The sequence below is a fragment of the Taudactylus pleione genome, unplaced genomic scaffold (assembly GCF_031769625.1).
Source record: "Taudactylus pleione unplaced genomic scaffold, aTauple2 ptg000054l, whole genome shotgun sequence".
Taxonomy (NCBI): domain Eukaryota; kingdom Metazoa; phylum Chordata; class Amphibia; order Anura; family Myobatrachidae; genus Taudactylus; species Taudactylus pleione.
Genome location: NW_028284456.1, coordinates 6,553,441 through 6,572,758, shown reverse-complemented (window position 1 = coordinate 6,572,758; position 19,318 = coordinate 6,553,441). Strand labels below are relative to the sequence as shown.

The 19,318-nt window shown below is 41.7% G+C and overlaps 1 protein-coding gene and 1 pseudogene across 1 annotated transcript in view; both read right to left on the bottom strand.

Annotated features, from left to right (window-relative positions):
- The window catches only part of LOC148535219 (putative tyrosine carboxypeptidase MATCAP2), a 537,393-nt pseudogene that overhangs the window by 194,202 nt on the left and 323,873 nt on the right, over nt 1-19,318 (bottom strand).
- The window catches only part of ITPRID1 (ITPR interacting domain containing 1), a 262,968-nt gene that overhangs the window by 128,597 nt on the left and 115,053 nt on the right, over nt 1-19,318 (bottom strand). Inside the window, exons 5-7 of the mRNA XM_088464401.1 lie at nt 16,758-16,835; nt 11,575-11,777; nt 8,352-8,902 (exon numbers count right to left, since the gene is read on the bottom strand). Coding sequence (XP_088320527.1) covers nt 8,352-8,902; nt 11,575-11,777; nt 16,758-16,835 — 832 coding nt within the window. The remainder of the gene's footprint in view (nt 1-8,351; nt 8,903-11,574; nt 11,778-16,757; nt 16,836-19,318) is intronic.

The window sequence follows — 19,318 nt, the reverse complement described above, 5'->3', positions numbered from 1 at the left end:
AATACAATTATAGATCTTGTTTGATTCTTAATAAATGTTAAATTCTGTTTATTTACACATTTTACTTATACTTTTCTAACTGTAGTATTCACTAAAAAAAGCATAGCTGCCAGCAGATGCCTACAATATGTGCTTATGTAGTCAAGTAAAATAAGATGACCTAATGACTTCATATTTGCTTTACTAGCATTATTGCTTTGTCTAAAATCATCATCTTTATTATTATAAAGCGCTGACAAATTTGCTTAGCTTCCCAAGCAGCAATTGCTTGCAAAACATTCCTGTCCAGCTGAGCTTACAATTTATTTTGAGATCTTCCTCTATCACTTTTATCAATTCTTAGCACTTGGATTAATTGAAATATATGATTCCAGCAATTATCACTAATATATGGTATTTCTCAATGAATATGATTGAAAATATACATAAAAGAAAATATTTGTATTATAATTGTCTATATCTTTTTGCAGCATATAATAGAAAAGCAATGCACTATAATTCCAGCTTCATGATGTAGATGTATCAAGTCTTGGAATGATATACAGTGGAGATACATAAAGTACCAACCAATCAGCTCCTGTCATACTACAGGCTGTGTTTTAAAAATGACAGGAGCTGAATGGTTGGTAGTTTATTTCTCTCCACTCTATCTCTCTCCAAGGCTTGATACATTTCCCCCCACAGTGTGAGATATAAATATAGTCCAATCTTTGACAGGATAGCGGCTAGATAGACCAGGTTGGAAGGCCAGCACCTCTTCACTTTCTAGACCAGATAGAGCAGTGGTTCTCACATTCCGCCCTCAGGACCCCAAACAGTTCACGTTTTTCAGGTCACCTGTGAAAAATGTGACAGTTGGTAAACACCTGTGCACCTGCTAGGTGACCTGGAAAACTTGAGGACCAAATCTGAGTACCACTGAGATAGATGATTGTGGGTCCAGGGCCGGGGCAACATTTCACCCACTGCTCCTGCTCCCTCCAATTCATAGTATTCCACATATTAGTGATGCTCATATAAAATATGCAACACAGCAGAGTCCCAATATCATACCGTGACTCATAACACTGCCCCCAATTCATAGTATGTTATGTTCCACAATTCATTATATTCCACACAGCTGTATCCTCAATTCATAATTATGTTACACATCAGTGCCTCCAATACATAATATGCCACACATGTATCACCCTAATACATATTTGGCCACACATTTGTGCCCCAATACATAATATGCCACACATTTGTGCTCCCAATACATGCCACACAGCTGTGCACCAATGTTATTGTAAGCCACATAGCCATGTATTATGCCAAACAACACCCCTAGTACATATGTAACACATGTGCCCCAAATTCTTTATATGTCATAAAGTTGTGCTCCCAATACATTATGCCACATATCCATGCTCCAATATATTTATGCCACACATCTGTGCTCCAATATGTCAGTACCCATTACCCCCCACATATATATACACACACCTACAAACACACACACGCCCTGCCAGCACTCATTAAACCCACACACGCATACACTATTTAACCCCCCTTTTACCACTAACTTCCTTGTGGTTTAGTGTACCCACTTACATCCTCCCACTAATTATTTAAATTCCTTTAGTTATATCAGTGCCTCCACCCAAGTATTGGTTGTAGAGTCTGTTGCTGATTAGAACACAACTCCTTAGCTTAGTTTTGTTAATCCTGCTCCCCTAGAGAGATGACTTGTATCCTTTTGATATGTATTTCTCTTCTGTACTCCTCTACAAATATTAGGTAAGCTGCAAAATGCACAGATACTGTCCTTTCTTTAGTGATACTGTATCTACTAGAGCTCAGACACTAACAGTATCTCTCTCATCAGCAGTAATACAGGTGTCTATTTATCTAGCAGTGAAAAGTATGGAGAAGTGGCCAATTGGAGAAGTGGCCCATTGCAACCAATCAGCTCCTACCTATTATTTTATAGACTGTACTTGATACAGTAAATGCTATTTCAAAGCTCATTGGTTGCTATGGGCGACTTCTCCACTGGTTCACTTCTCCACACTTTTCACTGCTTGATAAACAGATCCCACAGTACTTTGTATGACTGGTATATAGTTAGAGGGTTTCAATGGTAGCATTATAGTCTCTGGGCAGGTTAGTGCGAAGGCTTAAATAATGTCTGTGTAAATGTCACTGCAGGTCCCAATATAGTAGTGCCTGTCCTAATCAACTGCTCAGTTTCCTCCTTTCAACCCTCTTATAAATAAGTGACGCTGTTCTAAATATAGGAGGGGCTCTGCCTCTGTGACTGCTTATTTCATATAGATATATGTGAAACCGTATGCTGCATAATAAGGTCTCTATACTGGGATAGATATGTGTTTGTGTAGCTAGATATATGTTTGAATGTTTGTCACACTTACACTGTATCAGCGCATGTTGTTGCTTACTACCGTCTGCCCAATGCTGCTCTCGCCCCAGGGAAAGCTTCCTGAAGCGGCTACCACTAACTTCTTCCCTGAGAGCTGCTGACCGCTTGTCAGCTGCAGTTGCTCTCACAGCTCCCGCTGTGAAAGGCTTCGCTCCGGCTCCACACCCCTGGGCCTGGTAGGGCACAGGGGTTGAGCACCCAAGGAAGGGAACTCCAGACTAACTGCCAGCTGCTGCTGACAGCTGTTATATACCTCTCTCCAACCGTAGTTTTACCTCACAAATTTTACATTTATGAATATTGCATACATTTATGAGTACAGTTCTTCTTTTAACTTATAACCAGGGTTACAACTAATTCTGTCAGCACTCAATAAAACCAACCCCACACGCACAAAACCAACCTGTCTGGGACTGAAAGAGACAACCTTTTTTTTTTTGTGGACCCAGCGGCGCCCTCCGGTGGAGGCAGCCGCCTAAACTTGCCAATATTTTAAATGAATGAACGATAATGATATCGTTATCTTTCAGTCGTTCACTGTATCGGCCAGTGTGTATGCTAAAACGATGAACGATAACACCGAACAACCAACGATGCGCACTAATGCGAGTCGTTGGTCATTGCTGTTCATTGCCCGAACATGCAGGCAAACCTGATGATCTTGTCAGGTTGTAGCATGTTCGGGAATGAGGGAGGGTGCCCGGCACTGAACAATATCGTTCATTATATCGTTCAGTGTGTGTGCGTACACCCCTGCGAATCGTCCAGCTTGTACGCACTTTAATGGAAGCACCGGCCCTGTGTGGGTCTGATTCAGATATGTACTCTATTCCGATATTTACGCAATTATCGATCAACTGCGCATACATCGCAGTCATACTGCCAACGTGTTAAAGTAACTTTTCAATACTGCAAAGTGAGGATTTAATTGCAAAGTGACAGTCAGCAATCATTTAGGGGAAGTAACAAAACATAGGCGTGTCCCAGACGTTTTCAGGACGTGTCGAGCCGGCGTCTGCGATCCTGTATGCTGATAAAGTAGTTCTGATGTCCCAGTACAGGTTGCCATAATGCATGACCATAGGGCTACTCAAATAGCCGCTATCGAATGATCTGCAACAGTGGCTGGAGTTCTCTCCTGAACTCCAGCTTCCGACTCCCCTCATGGGCACTATGGGAGAGACGTCATTACGTTCCTGTGTAATCGGTACTACAGGGAGCATTACCATGGGGCATTACCTCAGGGGGCATTACTATAGGGGCACTGCTGCAGGAGGCATTACTATGGGGGCATTACCTCAGGGGGCATTACTATAGGGGCACTGCTGAAGGGGGCATTACTATGGGGGCATTACTATAGGGGTACTGCTGCAGGGGCATTACTATAGGGGTACTACTACAGGGGGCATTGCTACAGGGGCACTGCTGCAGGGGCATTACTATAGAGGCACTGCTGCAGAGGGCATTACTATAGGGGCACTGCTGCAGGGGGCATTACTATAGGGGCACTACTACAGCGGGCATTACTATAGGGGCATTGCTGCAGGGGGGGCATTATGTGTAAATGGCATTATAATATGTGGCATTATGTGTAAAGGGCATTACAATATGTAGCATTATGTGTAAAGGGCATTACAATATGTAGCATTATGTGTAAAGGGCATTACAATATGTGGCATTATGTGTAAAGGGCATTATAATATGTCGCATTATGTTTGTTCTATCGATATTTGTAATTTTTATAAAATAATTTGGACATTTGATGGTTTTATTTAAGAAACCTTAACTAATATTTTTAAGGGATATATATTAAATTTATTACAGAAAAGGCCATCTTATGATGGGCTGGGGGGCGCCAAATTACTGTCTTGCCCCGGGTGACAAAAATCCTAGTTTCGGCCCTGTCAAATTTATGAGGCAGCTGCTGGAAGATAATCTTCCAGCAGCCGCAAATCTCAGGGGGTCCTCTCGGCACATCTGCACTCATGGCTTCTCCCCTAGTATGTCCCAATCACTGTGGCCAGCATTGATCGGGCAGCCTGTGGTACTACCCTCCTGGTGGCTGCAGAGAGTAGCAACCACTGGTAAATCCTGTGTATACCCAGCAGCTGCAGAGAGTAGCAGATGCTGAGGAAGTCAGCGCTGCCCGTCTATCCCAAATGATGTTACCTGGTCCCTGCAGAGAGGAGCAGCCACCGGTAAATCCTGCTCTGCCCTCACTGTGTATACCCAGCGGCTGCAGAGAGAGCAGCCGCCGGGGAAGTCAGCACTGCCTCCACTGTATATACTGCTATCTGCATGTCCCCATTGACATTACCTTTCCGCTGCAAAGAGGAGCAGCCCTCAGCATCCCTAGTGTATGCCTGGTGGCTGCAGCGAGGAACAGTCACTGGGAAAATGCATAGTCGTGATGGTCACGATAGCCCGATCATCAATGGTCTTCTATATCGGTGCATGATTTGCAAAAATATCGATATTCATTCTTATATATTTAAAAAATATATATATTTTTTAAATAAAATCATGTTGGTTAAGTTTTAAATATATGTTTTGACCTACTTCGGTCATTAAAAAAAAAAAAAAAAAAAACAATTTCTGAGCTTTTTTAAAAAAAATTTTTTAATCAGTTAAGTGGTTAAATAGTCCTGCCTTAGCCACAAAAATAAATTAAAAATAATAAAAATATTACTACAGGGCACCAGGCTACTGCTAAGTGCTCCCTTCAACAACCGCTTTTGAGAAGAGCACGAGGAAGTTGTAAAGCAGCTGATGGCGCACATATAAAGGGACTGTTACTGTTGTAAAGCAGCTGATGGTGCACATATAAAGGGACTGTTACTGTTGTAAAGAAGCTGATGGCGCACATATAAAGGGACTGTTACTGTTGTAAAACAGCTGATGGCGCACATATAAAGGGACTGTTACTGTTGTAAAGCAGCTGATGGTGCACATATAAAGGGACTGTTACTGTTGTAAAGCAGCTGATGGTGCACATATAAAGGGACTGTTACTGTTGTAAAGAAGCTGATGGCGCACATATAAAGGGACTGTTACTGTTGTAAAACAGCTGATGGCGCACATATAAAGGGACTGTTACTGTTGTAAAGAAGCTGATGGCGCACATATAAAGGGACTGTTACTGTTGTAAAGCAGCTCATGGCGCACATATAAAGGGACTGTTACTGTTGTAAAGCAGCTGATGGCGCACATATAAAGGGACTGTTACTGTTGTAAAACAGCTGATGGCGCACATATAAAGGGACTGTTACTGTTGTAAAGAAGCTGATGGCGCACATATAAAGGGACTGTTACTGGTGTAAAGCAGCTGATGGCGCACATATAAAGAGACTGTTACTGTTGTAAAGCAGCTGATGGCGCACATATAAAGAGACTGTTACTGTTGTAAAGCAGCTGATGGCGCACATATAAAGAGACTGTTACTGTTGTAAAGCAGCTGATGGCGCACATATAAAGAGACTGTTACTGTTGTAAAGCAGCTGATGGCGCACATATAAAGAGACTGTTACTGTTGCTGTTATTACAGCATACTGTAAATAGGTTGATTTTCTCTGAAGCCTCCTCACTTATGCGGAGAAGGGAGAGGAGGTGCTTCCCAATGATCCCTTGATCATGTAAAACAAACAACTCCCAGCATACACGTTTAAAAAATGCAGTAAAGAAATTAGAAGTAGCTGTAATAGGCTGCCTGTGCGCTGTGCAGAAAGACCATTAGTTTAGACTGAAGATCTAGAAGTGTTCAGGGCTGGCCTATATACATCGGAAGGAAAGCATTGATGGTGAGAAAAAAAACATTATTGTAACATCGCCATTGATGGCATAAACATCGAACATTAGGAACAAACCATTCGAATCCCATCCCTAGTGTGCAAGTGGTGCCGCAGTACAGAGCGCAGGGCCCTGTGGGCGGCACCTTCGCTGCCCCACAGAACTTGCATGTTGCCTGCAGGGTGCCTGGAATGGCACCCTGAAGCCACTAGCACTACTGCAGGCTCCTTGCAGCCAATAGAGCTGCCCGGAGCATCCGCAATGCTCTACTTACCAGAGCCGCCGGTGGACCTGATGATTCTGCCCCTTTGGCGTGACAGCGTGACTTCTAATGACTAATTCCAGCAGGATAACGCAACATGTCATATCATGCTGATTCCACAAACATGACAATGAGTTAATGCAGGGGCGTTTCTAGAGAGGAGGGGGCCCGTGTGCAGTCTCTGTCACGGGGCCCCCACCTCTCCGTTCGGCGGCCGGCAGTGCACTGAGCGGTGCGTGGCCAGCGCTGCACTTATAGACTCTGGGTACTAGAGTGTGCCCAGAGTCTATAGCGCATGCGCAGGTCACCGGGAAAATGGCCTCGGCGGCCATTTTCCCTGTACTGCGCATTCACAAACTACGGGAAAATGGTGTGGTGGCCATCTTCCACCCGTTTTTTACAGCGCAGACAACAGCGCTGACGTGGGACTCCAGAGAGGTAAGTATAATATGGGTGCAGGGTGTGCAGTGCGGGCCCTCCTGGAGGCCCGTGTGCACCGCACACCCTGCACCATTATTAATACGCCCCTGGTTCAATGCCCTCCAATGGCCTCTACAGTTACTAGATGTAATTCCATCAAATTAGCTTTGGGATGTGGTGGAATAGGAGATTCTTAGCATGAATGTACTGCCAACAAATCGCATGCATAGCTGTGTGATGTTATCATGTCAGCATGGATCAGAATTTCTAAGGACTATTTCTCCCACTATTGGATCAAAAAAAAAATTAACCCTTTTCAGGGACAAAGGAGGTTCCTACCCAGTACTAAAAAAATTACCTAATAAAGTGGCCACTGAGAGTTTATATACTTTATATACACACACAAATATACACACATATCTTATAATGCTATAGTATGTTCTTAGTACTAAATATAAACATAGTGCACAGTTTGTATGTAATACAATATCATAATGGGTAGTATCAAGAGTTAAGAATAATTGTTATTCCATATATTATACAACATACCAATTTACCTGGGTTTATGATTATTATTAAAATACAGATATTTCATGTTGTGCTTCGCATAGTTTTAGAACTTAAAGTCTGCGTCTGCACCATGGTATAGTCACGGCCATGTAGCACCTTTCTGCAGATTACATGAAAGATAATGGAGGTTTGGGCTACAAACTAGGGCACATAAACTTCTAGTGAGGGATAGAAGGGTTAATAAAGTTAAGGGTGTTGGTGCTTATTTTGACAGTTGGTTGGCAGCAGCGATAGGATGAGAGGTTAGGGGGCGTGTTATGTGAGAGGGTGTGGTAAATCTACAGTCTTAACTCTGCCTCTTTGAATTTGATCTCCCACCCACCGTCCCCTATTGTGTTTTGTGTCGGCTTTAATTCATAGCAGGGAAAAACTGGCAATATTGAAGTGCCTATCTTGCGGCAGTATAAGCGGTGCGCTGGTTAGGCTGATTTCACCCTACTGGAGTCAGCGGCACCTCTCAACCGAGCGGGCTGAATGGTGCATTGGCATGGGAGTCGGAGGCCGCATCACTTGCTTTGAAAGGGATAGTTTGCCCTTGCAAGTTTTAAGATCACACTCGCCCATGTATGGGATAGTTGGCCCTCGTTAGTTGTGATATCCTTTTGCCTAAGACGAGTGGACGCTGGTTGCCTGCCGTTCTTTCTTCTGCCACCAAACCTACCATTGTAACAAAATAAAGCTGACCACTTATTTTTTCAACGGCATAACTTGGTCTCGTGTGCTTACTTTAGTTAAGTATACTTTAAGTTATGGGTGACATCTATCATCTGAAGACAGAAAGTTTATTAAGGTTGTGTGGCCTAAACTCTTGAGTTTCTATTATTCTGGTTCCCAGGCTTAAGCAGTATAAGAACCCCTGGTGTATTGGTATGAACATGCCATAAACATTACCTCCTCAATTTCAAATGATTCTGGAGTCTGGAGTCCGTGTGGAGCATTTTTTTTCTTGAATGTTTTAGAGAGAACTCTAGAAACAGCAAGTGTTCTGACTTTGCCTGGCATGTCAGGAAGACTGTATTGTTTCACAGGTGTAGAAAGTATACAGAGTTGGGTTTCTTGCCTTGGGGGAAGTTCATCTCCATTATCTCCAGCTGGCAATTGGTCCTTTGACAAGGCTGTCACAGAGCTGTCCTTCGTACAATGCATTATGTTACTGCAAACCTTCAAGTTACTTGTGTCTTTTAAAGGCTCTTGGTGGTCTTGGTTTTCTTTTGGTTCTGCTTTGCTTATACATGGACTTGGGTTTTCATCAACTATTTTCACCTGTTTGGAAAATTTCCAGAGAAGTTGTCTTATTCTTTTTCTTCTTTCCTGTGTCAGAGTAGATGTTTTCACTAAATTTTCCTTCTGATCTCCACCATTTTTAATGGTGTGAACGTCTCTTAGTAAAGAGGAGAAGGCACTTGTCACCTGCTCTAGGACCTCCAGCTGACGGAAACGACCTAAAGAATACAAAGAAATATATGTTTACAAATAGGATTTATTCCCTTCAAGAAACTGGAGAGCAACTGGTGGCCCTCGCAGCTTTCCCATGCTCTCCTGATGATCAGAATAATATCCCCTTTTTGGGCCATTTGCTAGTCATGTCAAAGGGGCCTATTCATCATAACTAAAAAATGGATGGAGGTAATTAGGTTTAGAACTCCATGGAGTTCTATCTAATTACCGAAGGAATTCATCATTCCTCTTCTCCGTAAGTATCTATTCTGAAAAGCTGTAATTTTCCCTACCTGCTCTAACTTACCGCAGTTGTAATCAGTGCTGCAGATGCGCTGTTACATTCGCAAAAGTGGCACATGTGCAGCACTGACTATAGCTGCGGTAATTCTGTGTCCGTCCCAACCTATGTCTGTCCCTACTCCCTATATGTAACCTACCTTCAGCGACATGCCCGCAACACTCCTATAACATTCCCTTAAGGCCATCTCTGTGTGTTAAGCCACCTCTCTGGAATGCCTAATAGACTTTCAAGATGTTTCTGAGACGGCGCGTCTCTCGTGCACCTCAATCGCAACTCAGACTGTGCATGCACTATATGGACGCATGCACAGTGCAACTTAAATGTATTGCCAGAGACTCATGATCAGGCCTATAGTAACCTTTCTATGAAACATTTTCTGTACAACAACATAAAATGTTAATTTGATGGTAGAAAACAATCCTATCTTTATCTGAGAAAATACATCCAGCAATATAAATTACATGTAGAGTAAGTTCGTAACTTTTGATTTACTGATATATGAATTATTGTGTTCTACTCTACATGGCAAAATGACAATAAAAAATGAATACTGTATATAGCAGCTTGTCAGTACAAAAGTCTGCATATGGATAATTGGCATGGTGTAATCAGGGAAATGGGCCAAAAATGAGACCTACGCCAGTTTACTTACATAAAATTAGCCTGGGCATGCCAGAAAAGCTGCTTTTCCTATATGCGTCTATTCAGATTTGGTAAATTCTGGCAATTGCGACCATATTTGACTGGAGAGGCAGGACTGGGAGGGAAGGTGTGTTCTACTGTAGGCAGACAACAGTAAAGCTGGCCACACACTAGACCAACTTACATCCAACCAGCCAACTTGTTGATTAGTTGGAATGAAAATCTGGTAAGGAATGAAAGCAAATGACAATCAGCAATTTGCTCCCAAACGCTGGAAAATGAACAAAAACTATTGTTTGAACAAATTGTTTAGATCACACATTTAACAAACTTGTCTGACGACCATTTTCATCTGTTTTCTGGCATTTAGGAGCAAATTGCTGATCATCATTTACTCCCATTCCTTACCAGATTTTAATTCCAACCAATCAACAAGTTGGCTGGTTGGCTGTAAGTTGGTCTAGTGTGTGGCCAGCTTTAGGGTATGTTTGCGCAATTGCAAACAGATAAAGACCGACATACAGACACATATGTGCCTATGAACACTGTATTATTCGCGCATTGGTTGAGAGCAGGTGCAATTACTCAATGATGAAGATGATGATGAGAACAGTTGCCAATACTAGAGAAACGCTTCTGTTTGGCTGATTGCAAATGTGCCGCTGACATTTATCTGTGCTTTCTTCATTGCTTGTGCATACATTACAATTACATTTTGTGTAGGTTTTTGCTTTATTGTTTTTGTTGTACCTGCTGTATAAGATAAGTGTTTTTTAAGTTTTATTAAAGCCCAATAGTAAATGTGTACTTCAAAATCAATGCAAAGACTTAAAAACATGGGCGTAAGTACAGTATATGTAATGTATGTCTGATGTAAAATAGGCGCATGCTACTGCTGCGGACATGTACACATCTTGTGATAGTTGCAACCTTGCATATACACATGCCTGTGGCTTTTTTAATGTACTGATGTTATGCCTACGATTTGTGTCACAATTTTGGCCAAGTCTGCATCAGTCCCAATAAGTATATTAAAGGAAATAGTTCTCAAAATTAATCCGCTAATAAGCATCTGGCAGTTGTATCTGTATTGTGTACACTGAAGCTTATGACATCCCCAACAAGCATAAGAGCACAAGAGCAAATGAGAAAGAAAAACAGGAGATGCTATTGAAAGTAGCAGTGCCTTGAAGTGCTTGCTGTTCCCTATGGTGATAGAATCCAAGAGCATGCTGGGAAGTACGACCATGTGACTGATGGTTGTGATTTGTATGGAGCTGCAGTCAGAACACAGGACGGTTTCCTATTGTGATTAAAATTGTGCACAACTTTTTTTTACTTTTTTGTGACTTAATCCTAGCTTATAATCAAAATTAATTAGATATTGGATATAATTGGCAGTGATACACAAGTACATGTAAAAATAACACTATTCGGCAAGACAGATACTGGCAATTAATTTTTGAGGCATGTTTCCAATTAGTGTACATCATCTATTAGACATTATGTGGCAATTATTATTTTTTTTCTGGGAGTGATGTGGTGTTTTCATGTACATTTGGTGAAGAATATTGCTATGGTGTAAATATAAATTTTCCTATAAACTTAAAATGACTTAGGGCCATTTTTTAGCAGTGAAGGACAGTTTATTATGAATAAACTTTGATTCCCATGCAATGGTTATGGATGAGACACCATGTTATAATTATACATAACCGTATAAAAACTCACCACACAAATTAGGATTCTCAATTTCCATCCGCTTTTTCTGGGCCTCTAAGAAGACTCGGGTGTTGATTCCTCTTGCTTCAGAAGGTGTCATGATGAAACGGGATGGAATTTTAGTACATAGATCAGGTTCTTCAATCCCAAATCCTAAGTCAATAAGAAGATCAACTGGGTCGGCTTCACATAATTTGAGCATTTCCGAGATGCTTTGAGAAACAAAATATATATATAATCAGTGTCATTTCTTAAAGTAAAAGGTAATACTACAAAACTAAAAATTTAAACTGTCTTTTTCTCTAGCGTGTGTTCCTTATACAGAAGAATACTGTAATATTTATGCTGTAGGTATGCATTAAAAGTATACATTTGAAATACAGCATTTCTTAAGTTATATTTAGACATTTCGATGCTACAATATGTTTACTGGCGTATCTATAATGGGTGCAGGGTGTGAGGTGCCCACACTGTACACCCTGCACCCATGTTTAATACTTACTTCTCTGTAGACCTGCGTCGGTGCTGCAGCAGCAGCATAAACCTTGCGGAAGCCATTTTTCTTAAGATTTGCACATGAGCAGTAGAGAAGTCTCCAGTAATGACCCAGGCTCCATGTTAATGGAAATCTGTGTATGCGCAGTAGACTCTTCCACAATGCAAAGAGGAGGGGGTCTGCACAAAGACTGCACACGGGCCCACTCCTCTCTTAAACCACAACCACAACCGTTACATGCAATCTAGTGTTCTATATACATGCGCCCAGGAGCGAATTGGGCCACTGGGAAAGTTCCCGATGGGCCGGTCCCATGCTCCCCCCACACTGTGTGTCAGCCCGGACCAACTCACACTGTCTGCTGGCTGCCGCGCTTCCGAGATTTGCGTTCCACTGTGGAACACAAATCGGAAATTGTCATGTTCTGGCTAGTGGGCACATCCGGGTGCCTTCAGCCAGGACTCGGGAGATGGACCCAGGGCTGGCGCTTCTACAAAGTTCTTGCTTAGGCCTTGTTGTGGCCGTGGATCTTGTAAGCTGCGGACGCCATCCCTGCATTTCTCCGCCTTCCAAACTATGCACTTCTGGGTGCCATTAGCCTGGAGCAGCAGTACATCCAGCACTGTTCTCATCCCATGTCAGCACTGTCCCTTCCCCAGTCTTCACCTCATCTCAACACTGTCCCCTCCTATCGCAGCACTGTCCCCACCCTCCCCAACTCTTATCTCATCACTGTTCTCATCCTATCTCAGCATGATCTCTTCCCCAGCTCTCAAACCATCTGAGCACTGTCCCTTCCCCAGCTTCCATCCTATCTCAGCCTTGTCTCCTCCCCAGTTGTCACCCTATCCCGGCCTCAGGGACATACACTACCCCTGGCACCAGAGACATAAACTCCCCATCCAACCCACCCACCCTCAGCCCCAGAGAGACATTCACTTCCCATCCTACCAGAGACATACACTCTCCGCCCTACTCCCTGGCCCCAGAGACAAACACTACTCCACCTTACCACGCGGCCCCAGAGACATAAATTCTCAACCCTATCCCCCGGCCCCAAAGACCTGCAATCTGCACCCTCTCCATGGCCCCAAAGACATACAGTATCCCCCTCAGTCCAGGAACATAAACTACCCATTTTACCACACACCCCTATGCCGCAGCCCCAGGGACATACTGTACATTATCCACACAAACCCCCCCCCCCCTCGACCCCATACACCTAAACTACCACCCCGGCCACAGTGACATATATACCGCATGCTACCCGCTCCCCCCATCCTTCAAGACATACAGTTTCCTCCCACACTCCAAAAACATTTGTCTAGGTTACATGGGCTTCTGACATAACATATAACCTTAGTGTATACATGTATTCATGTGGTAGAGAATATAGGACCTGATTCAGTGTGCACTGCTGATTGCAGATTCCTGATAATTGGTCATCTGCGATCAGCAGTGCACAAAGAATCAGGCCCTATATTCTCTACCACATGGAGACATGTATACGCTAGGGTTATATGTTTTGTCGGAGCCCACTTAACCTAACCAAATGTTTTTGGAGTGTAGGAGGACACTGGGTCAAATCCATGCAAACATGGGGAGAACATACAAGCGTGCAATGCTGAGTACTACACAAACCGCTCCATTAAATGCTTCACAATATTTGGCATAAAAAAGGAAACATCATATGACTTTTTTAACTAAACACATGACATTGGTGTCTCACGGCTTCTTGATTGTTTTTTATTTTAGTATATTGTGACTAGCCCAATCATGTGCATAAAACAATGACTATAGCATACAAAAGTATGTTAACTAAAGCCAGGGATAAGAAACTATGGACCTCATTCAGAGCCGGACGCTATTTGCGCTCGCTCGTTCAGAAAAAAGGGGTGGCTATTCAAATGAACCGTTCGCTCTTTGCAGTCTGTTCACGCCTCTAGGTCTGAGCGAGCGAACCAAACATGCGGTCGTTTTTTTGAAAACTACGCCCCTTGGCCGCTCGCATCCTACGTCATGTCCGCTATTTATTAGATTAATCGAGTACATCGACCAGCGTATGAACTGCTCGCTATTCTTGTGGTTGGTTTTTCCTACCGCAATCTTGCGAGCAGTTCTGACTATAAAATAACCCAGTGACGTGGTCAATGACGCTGCTGTATTAATTATGCACACCCATAAAATGCCCGTTTTGACCTTTAAGCACGCCTGCGTTCGGATCTCCACTCACCGTTTTCAAGCACCTTCCCCTGTTACCACCCACATACGCCCCCTTCTGTCACTCAAAATAGCAGGCATTCGCTATTTAGCGAACAAACGATTTTTGGCCGCACTGACTGGTTCGCGCATGCGTATTACGATCCGTACGCATGTGCAGTTGTGCAAACATCGCTCGGAACGAACGAGCGGCCGCTTACGAGCGGCTCTGAATCAGGCCCTATGTTCTTTTGAAAAAAAGTTTACTGTCAATTTCCCTAAATAAAATCAATACAAACACCCACACTTGTCTACTTTTGAAAAAGCATTTTAGGGAGATTGTGAAAGTGGTGGTAAAGTGGACATGCAGTGCTCCGTCTGAGAGGCGTGTCATTAAACTGATTTACATCCAAATGTATATGAGCCCCAAAGCAGTTTATATGTTGCAGTTGTTGCTCAGTAAGATCTATATGTTGATGACAATAAACTGGTACTTTTCAGGGCTTGCTCATGTATTGTGTTATACTCACAAATGGTTCCTATAAATGGCAAAGAGAAATGTCATTTGAAAATGCATGTAGCCATAGGGTCATTGTGCCATAACCAATGCAGGAACTGGCACTAATGATGCAATTTCAATGTATATATCATTGATTTCTTTTTTCAAGTATGTAACGTAATGGGGGAATGGTGCAATCAGGGAGATTGCAGGACTGTTCAGGGAGTCAGGGAGATTGCTACTATTTCCAGGAGTCTCCCTGACATTCAGGTAGGGTTGACAAATATGCAAACAGCTTTGTTTAACATGATTTTTAATATAAAATATTAGAACTTTTTACAAAATAAAGTAAAAAGCAAATACATTTTCTTAAACATGCCATTAGTGATTTGGCCTTTTATTTGGTTTCCAGCACCCAGCAAGCTTTGCAGTTCCATACAGCAAGAAAGTTGCAACCTGTCTGCTTGAATTACCTTGAACTATTTTTTTATTTTATGTATTTTTGTATGTTCACCCATGTTTGCACGGGTTTCCTCTGGGTTTTCTTGTTTCCTTCTACAGCCCAAAAGCATACTACAGGTTGAATCTCCCATACCCAAATATTCCGAAATATGGAATATTCCAAAATATGGAATTTTTTTAGCATGACTGAGATAGTGACACCTTTGCTTTTTGATGGTTCAATGTACACAAACTTGGTTTAAGGCACAAAAGTATTAAAGATATTGTATACAATTACCTTCAGGCTTTGTGTATAAGATGTATATGAAACATAAATGAATTTCATGTATGTACACAAACTGTGTTTGAGCTATAAAATGATTGAAAATATTGTATAATATTACCTTCAGGCTGCGGGCCTGATTCAGACCCGCTCGCGAGCACCATGCACTCGCAAGCGGGTCGATCGTGGCCCAGTGCGCATGTGCACGATGGAGCCGGCTCCGTCGTGCGCATGCGCGAGACCCGGATAGCGACGGGCAAACCGTCGCTCCGGGTCTCATACCAAAGGGGGCGTTCTGTCGATGTTGACTGACAGCACGCCCCCTTTGGTGGGCGAGTCGGGGGCATGACTGCCCAGACGGAGGCGTTCCCATGGGAATGCCTACCGTCTGGGGCCGGCCCCACTGACCTCACAAGTGAGGTCAGTGGGAGTGCTTTCGGCTCTGTTTGAGCCGAAAGCACTCTTGGGCTTGCGGTAACGAGACCCTACCGCAAGGGTTTCGTCGCAAGCCGATGGTCGCGATGGTCTTGACCATCGCGACCATCATCATGGCCGCTCGCTATAGCTGTGGGTGGTCACCCACAGCTATGCGAGCGGCCAGGAGGCCGTTCTGAAAAACCAGAGGGCCGGCCCTGATTCAGAGCGAGCGCTCTGTCGGAGCGTCCGGCTCTGAATCAGGCCCAGTGTGTATAAGGTGTATATAACACATAAATACATTCTGTGTTTAGATTTGGGTCCCATTCCCAAGATATGTCATTATGATATGCAAATATCTATTTAGACCACAAAGCTGATCACAGGGGGGCAGTTGCTTGTCTCCAGATGATGTTGTTATAGCCTTACAGCTTCTTCTCTCTTTATAAAGAATTTTATTAATAAAAAAAAGTTATCACAGGAAAAATTTAATTTCTCTGGTGTATATCTTTTGAGAAGTTAAAAGAAGCTAGAACAAGCGCTTTCTGCAGCAAAAAGAAAGGGCATTTCTAACCTTCATAAATGGACCCTTTAGTCTGGATCAATTCAGAGATAGTGCCACATTAATGATCCTCTGTTAAGATCTAATGACTACAGTATATGCAATTTTCTCATGCTATGGATTGGAAAGGTATGTGCTTCGTTTTGTACCGGACTGCTTTGTGCAGCAGTGTCTGGTAATGGTTGGTGTCTGAATGTACTGTAGGTTCCACTACTGAGTAGTTGTTATTGCTACACAGGATGCACACACAATTGTTATAGTACCATATGATGAGGAATGAAGGTATGCTACAACTAACCTTTTACAAGCACTTGGAGCATTTTTTGTGGTTCCATCCGACCTTGCTGAAGATGTTTCAATGTAAGTATGCAGCGAGCTGGATAGGAGAAATACAGTTATTTTTTTTTCTAACTGTACATCACAATAATTCTCCTGAGCAATCATTTTCATTTCGCTTTAGCTTACTCTTAAATCAACTATATCCAGAGGAAAAAAAGAGGAAAACAATGTGCATCTGCTGTAACCCAGGTAATCTTACTCTATAAAACAAAATATGGTAGCATATTGTAGGTGTGAGAATAAAGGTGCTAGGTGTTAGCAAATGCTAATTATACTGTAAATGAAACAGAAGGTATTTTGCTTTATGACAGATGGTGAATCAGATGCTAACCTTCAGGGAACACAGCCATGACTTTCAGAATACTGTATATCATTTCTGAAATAATGTGTTCCTTTTCCGAATACGTATGACAGAGATCAACCTACTTAGAAGATCAGATTATAGAATACATTGTTTTTGAAGCAACTCTTAACCTACTTTGATTAATAATTGTGTGTTGCCTAGAGAAAATGTTCAGAATATTTGTCTTGAGATTGGTCTTGGAAAGTGATATAATAATTTAACTTGTATACAGTATGTTTAATATGCTATCTAAAGTTTCTGGTCAACAGTAAGTCACAAAAGCAGAGACTTCTAATGCAAACTCTCTCTCAGCTTTTAGGTAAGCCTCTACAAGTATGTTCCAGCCCTTTGCTTTGTGTTTGTGTTTCACAATCATTCATGAGAATTCATTTTCCTGTTTCCTCAGTTACAGCCAGTGCTGTGTTTGTACTCTTTGCATAATCATCTTATGTTTTTTTTAGCATATTTATCAAAGCTGTTTTTGCGATAAAATGCTATTTAAAGACTTTTTGTGTTTTTATCCAAATTATTATTTTTGGTGGATATATTATATGTTATCACATTTTTATCACAAAATTTTGTTACGTTTTATTGTCTGCATTAGTAATAATGCAGAACAGTTCCAGAACCATAGAAATGAATTTAATTGCGTTAATTTTCATATGTATAAAAATCTTACCTAATTTTTTTTGCCTCATGGATTCTGTCATTATTGGAATGATGTGAAGGCACAATTTGAAACAGGAGTGTGTTTTTTTTAACCTTATTCAGTAATGTTAATAGAATTATAAATATTTAAAAATTCCAATATTGGTAAATATATTTTGTACTAATTAAATTTGCATTTAATAAACTGTTTTGGGGGGAATTTTTTGCAATTTTTTTTATATGTTTATTTTTTTTTCATTCTTCTTTAAAATCAGTATTGGGGGAAAGAAATGATACTATACTAGTTTGAAGGATGGCGTTTTAACTTAGGATTTATTTCAAATTCAAAGGAATGTAATTTGTCTATAGCCAATATATTATGGCATGAGTTATCTTCGGATGGTTTGTACAATATGAGGGATAGTAGTTCTACTGATCATGTGCAGTATGGGGCAATGATTGAGCTAAATCATTTACCATGCCCCATGAACAGTAAAGCAAACTTGAAAGCGTGTAAGGTAAATTAGGTTAATAAATTAGATGAAATGTTTTTTATGTTCACTTAAAGATGTGTCCTCGCTCATCTTTGCCGCCGATGTGGCAAACATGTGCATGTATCATGGATTGCAACTTGCCACACAAGCGTACACTACAATGCGTCAGGTTGCAGCAGCATTCGCACCATGCAATACTATGGAAAAGCAAGTTGCAGCGGCAGCTGAGATGAGTGATGACACACAGTGTATGAGAATTATATATGAGAATTATGCTGATTTCATGATAACGACCACTATATTAGCATACACTGCAGGGAGAATAATGCATCCTGTGCAAAAAGAATAAGAGGAGGATTCTACACAAGATGGGGGTGAAGTAAAAAAATTAGTAAGATGATATAAAGTAATATAGTAGTGACCAACAATTTTACAAAGAATGTAACAAAAGTTAAATGACAAGAATAGTAATCTGTTGGTGGTGCCCCCACTGTGTTTTTTTGTATAGGAATACACATTTTTTTACAAAAAGAAGAAAAGCTGGGTTTTTGGGGGGCACACATATATAGAATTATATGTGTAATGTTGTTTTATATTAAAATTTAAACTTTTATTAATATAGTATACAGATGTGTCTACATACATCTATCCTCCATGCGCTACAAGTCGCATTACACATAACACATGTGTACTATGCGACTTGGTAGCGCCTAGCATCTTTTCATGCAACTTTTTCCCTTAAAATGGATCTTATTTGCAAAGTGATGCGAATAGAACGATTGGTGCTACCGAGTCGCATGGCGCTGATGTGTTATGTGCTACATTCAATGTAATCAGCATAACCTTCTTGTGCGTCCTATACGCATCACTTTGTGAATAAGACGTATTTTAAGGGAGAAAGTCGCACAAAAAGATGTTTGGCGCTATAGATGTGTCCACATACACCTTTCCAAAAATCGAGCCGTGCCACCAAATGTGCCATGCCTTGGAATCTCTGTATTATCCACGCCTTGTGATTTTTCTTAAAATTTGCTA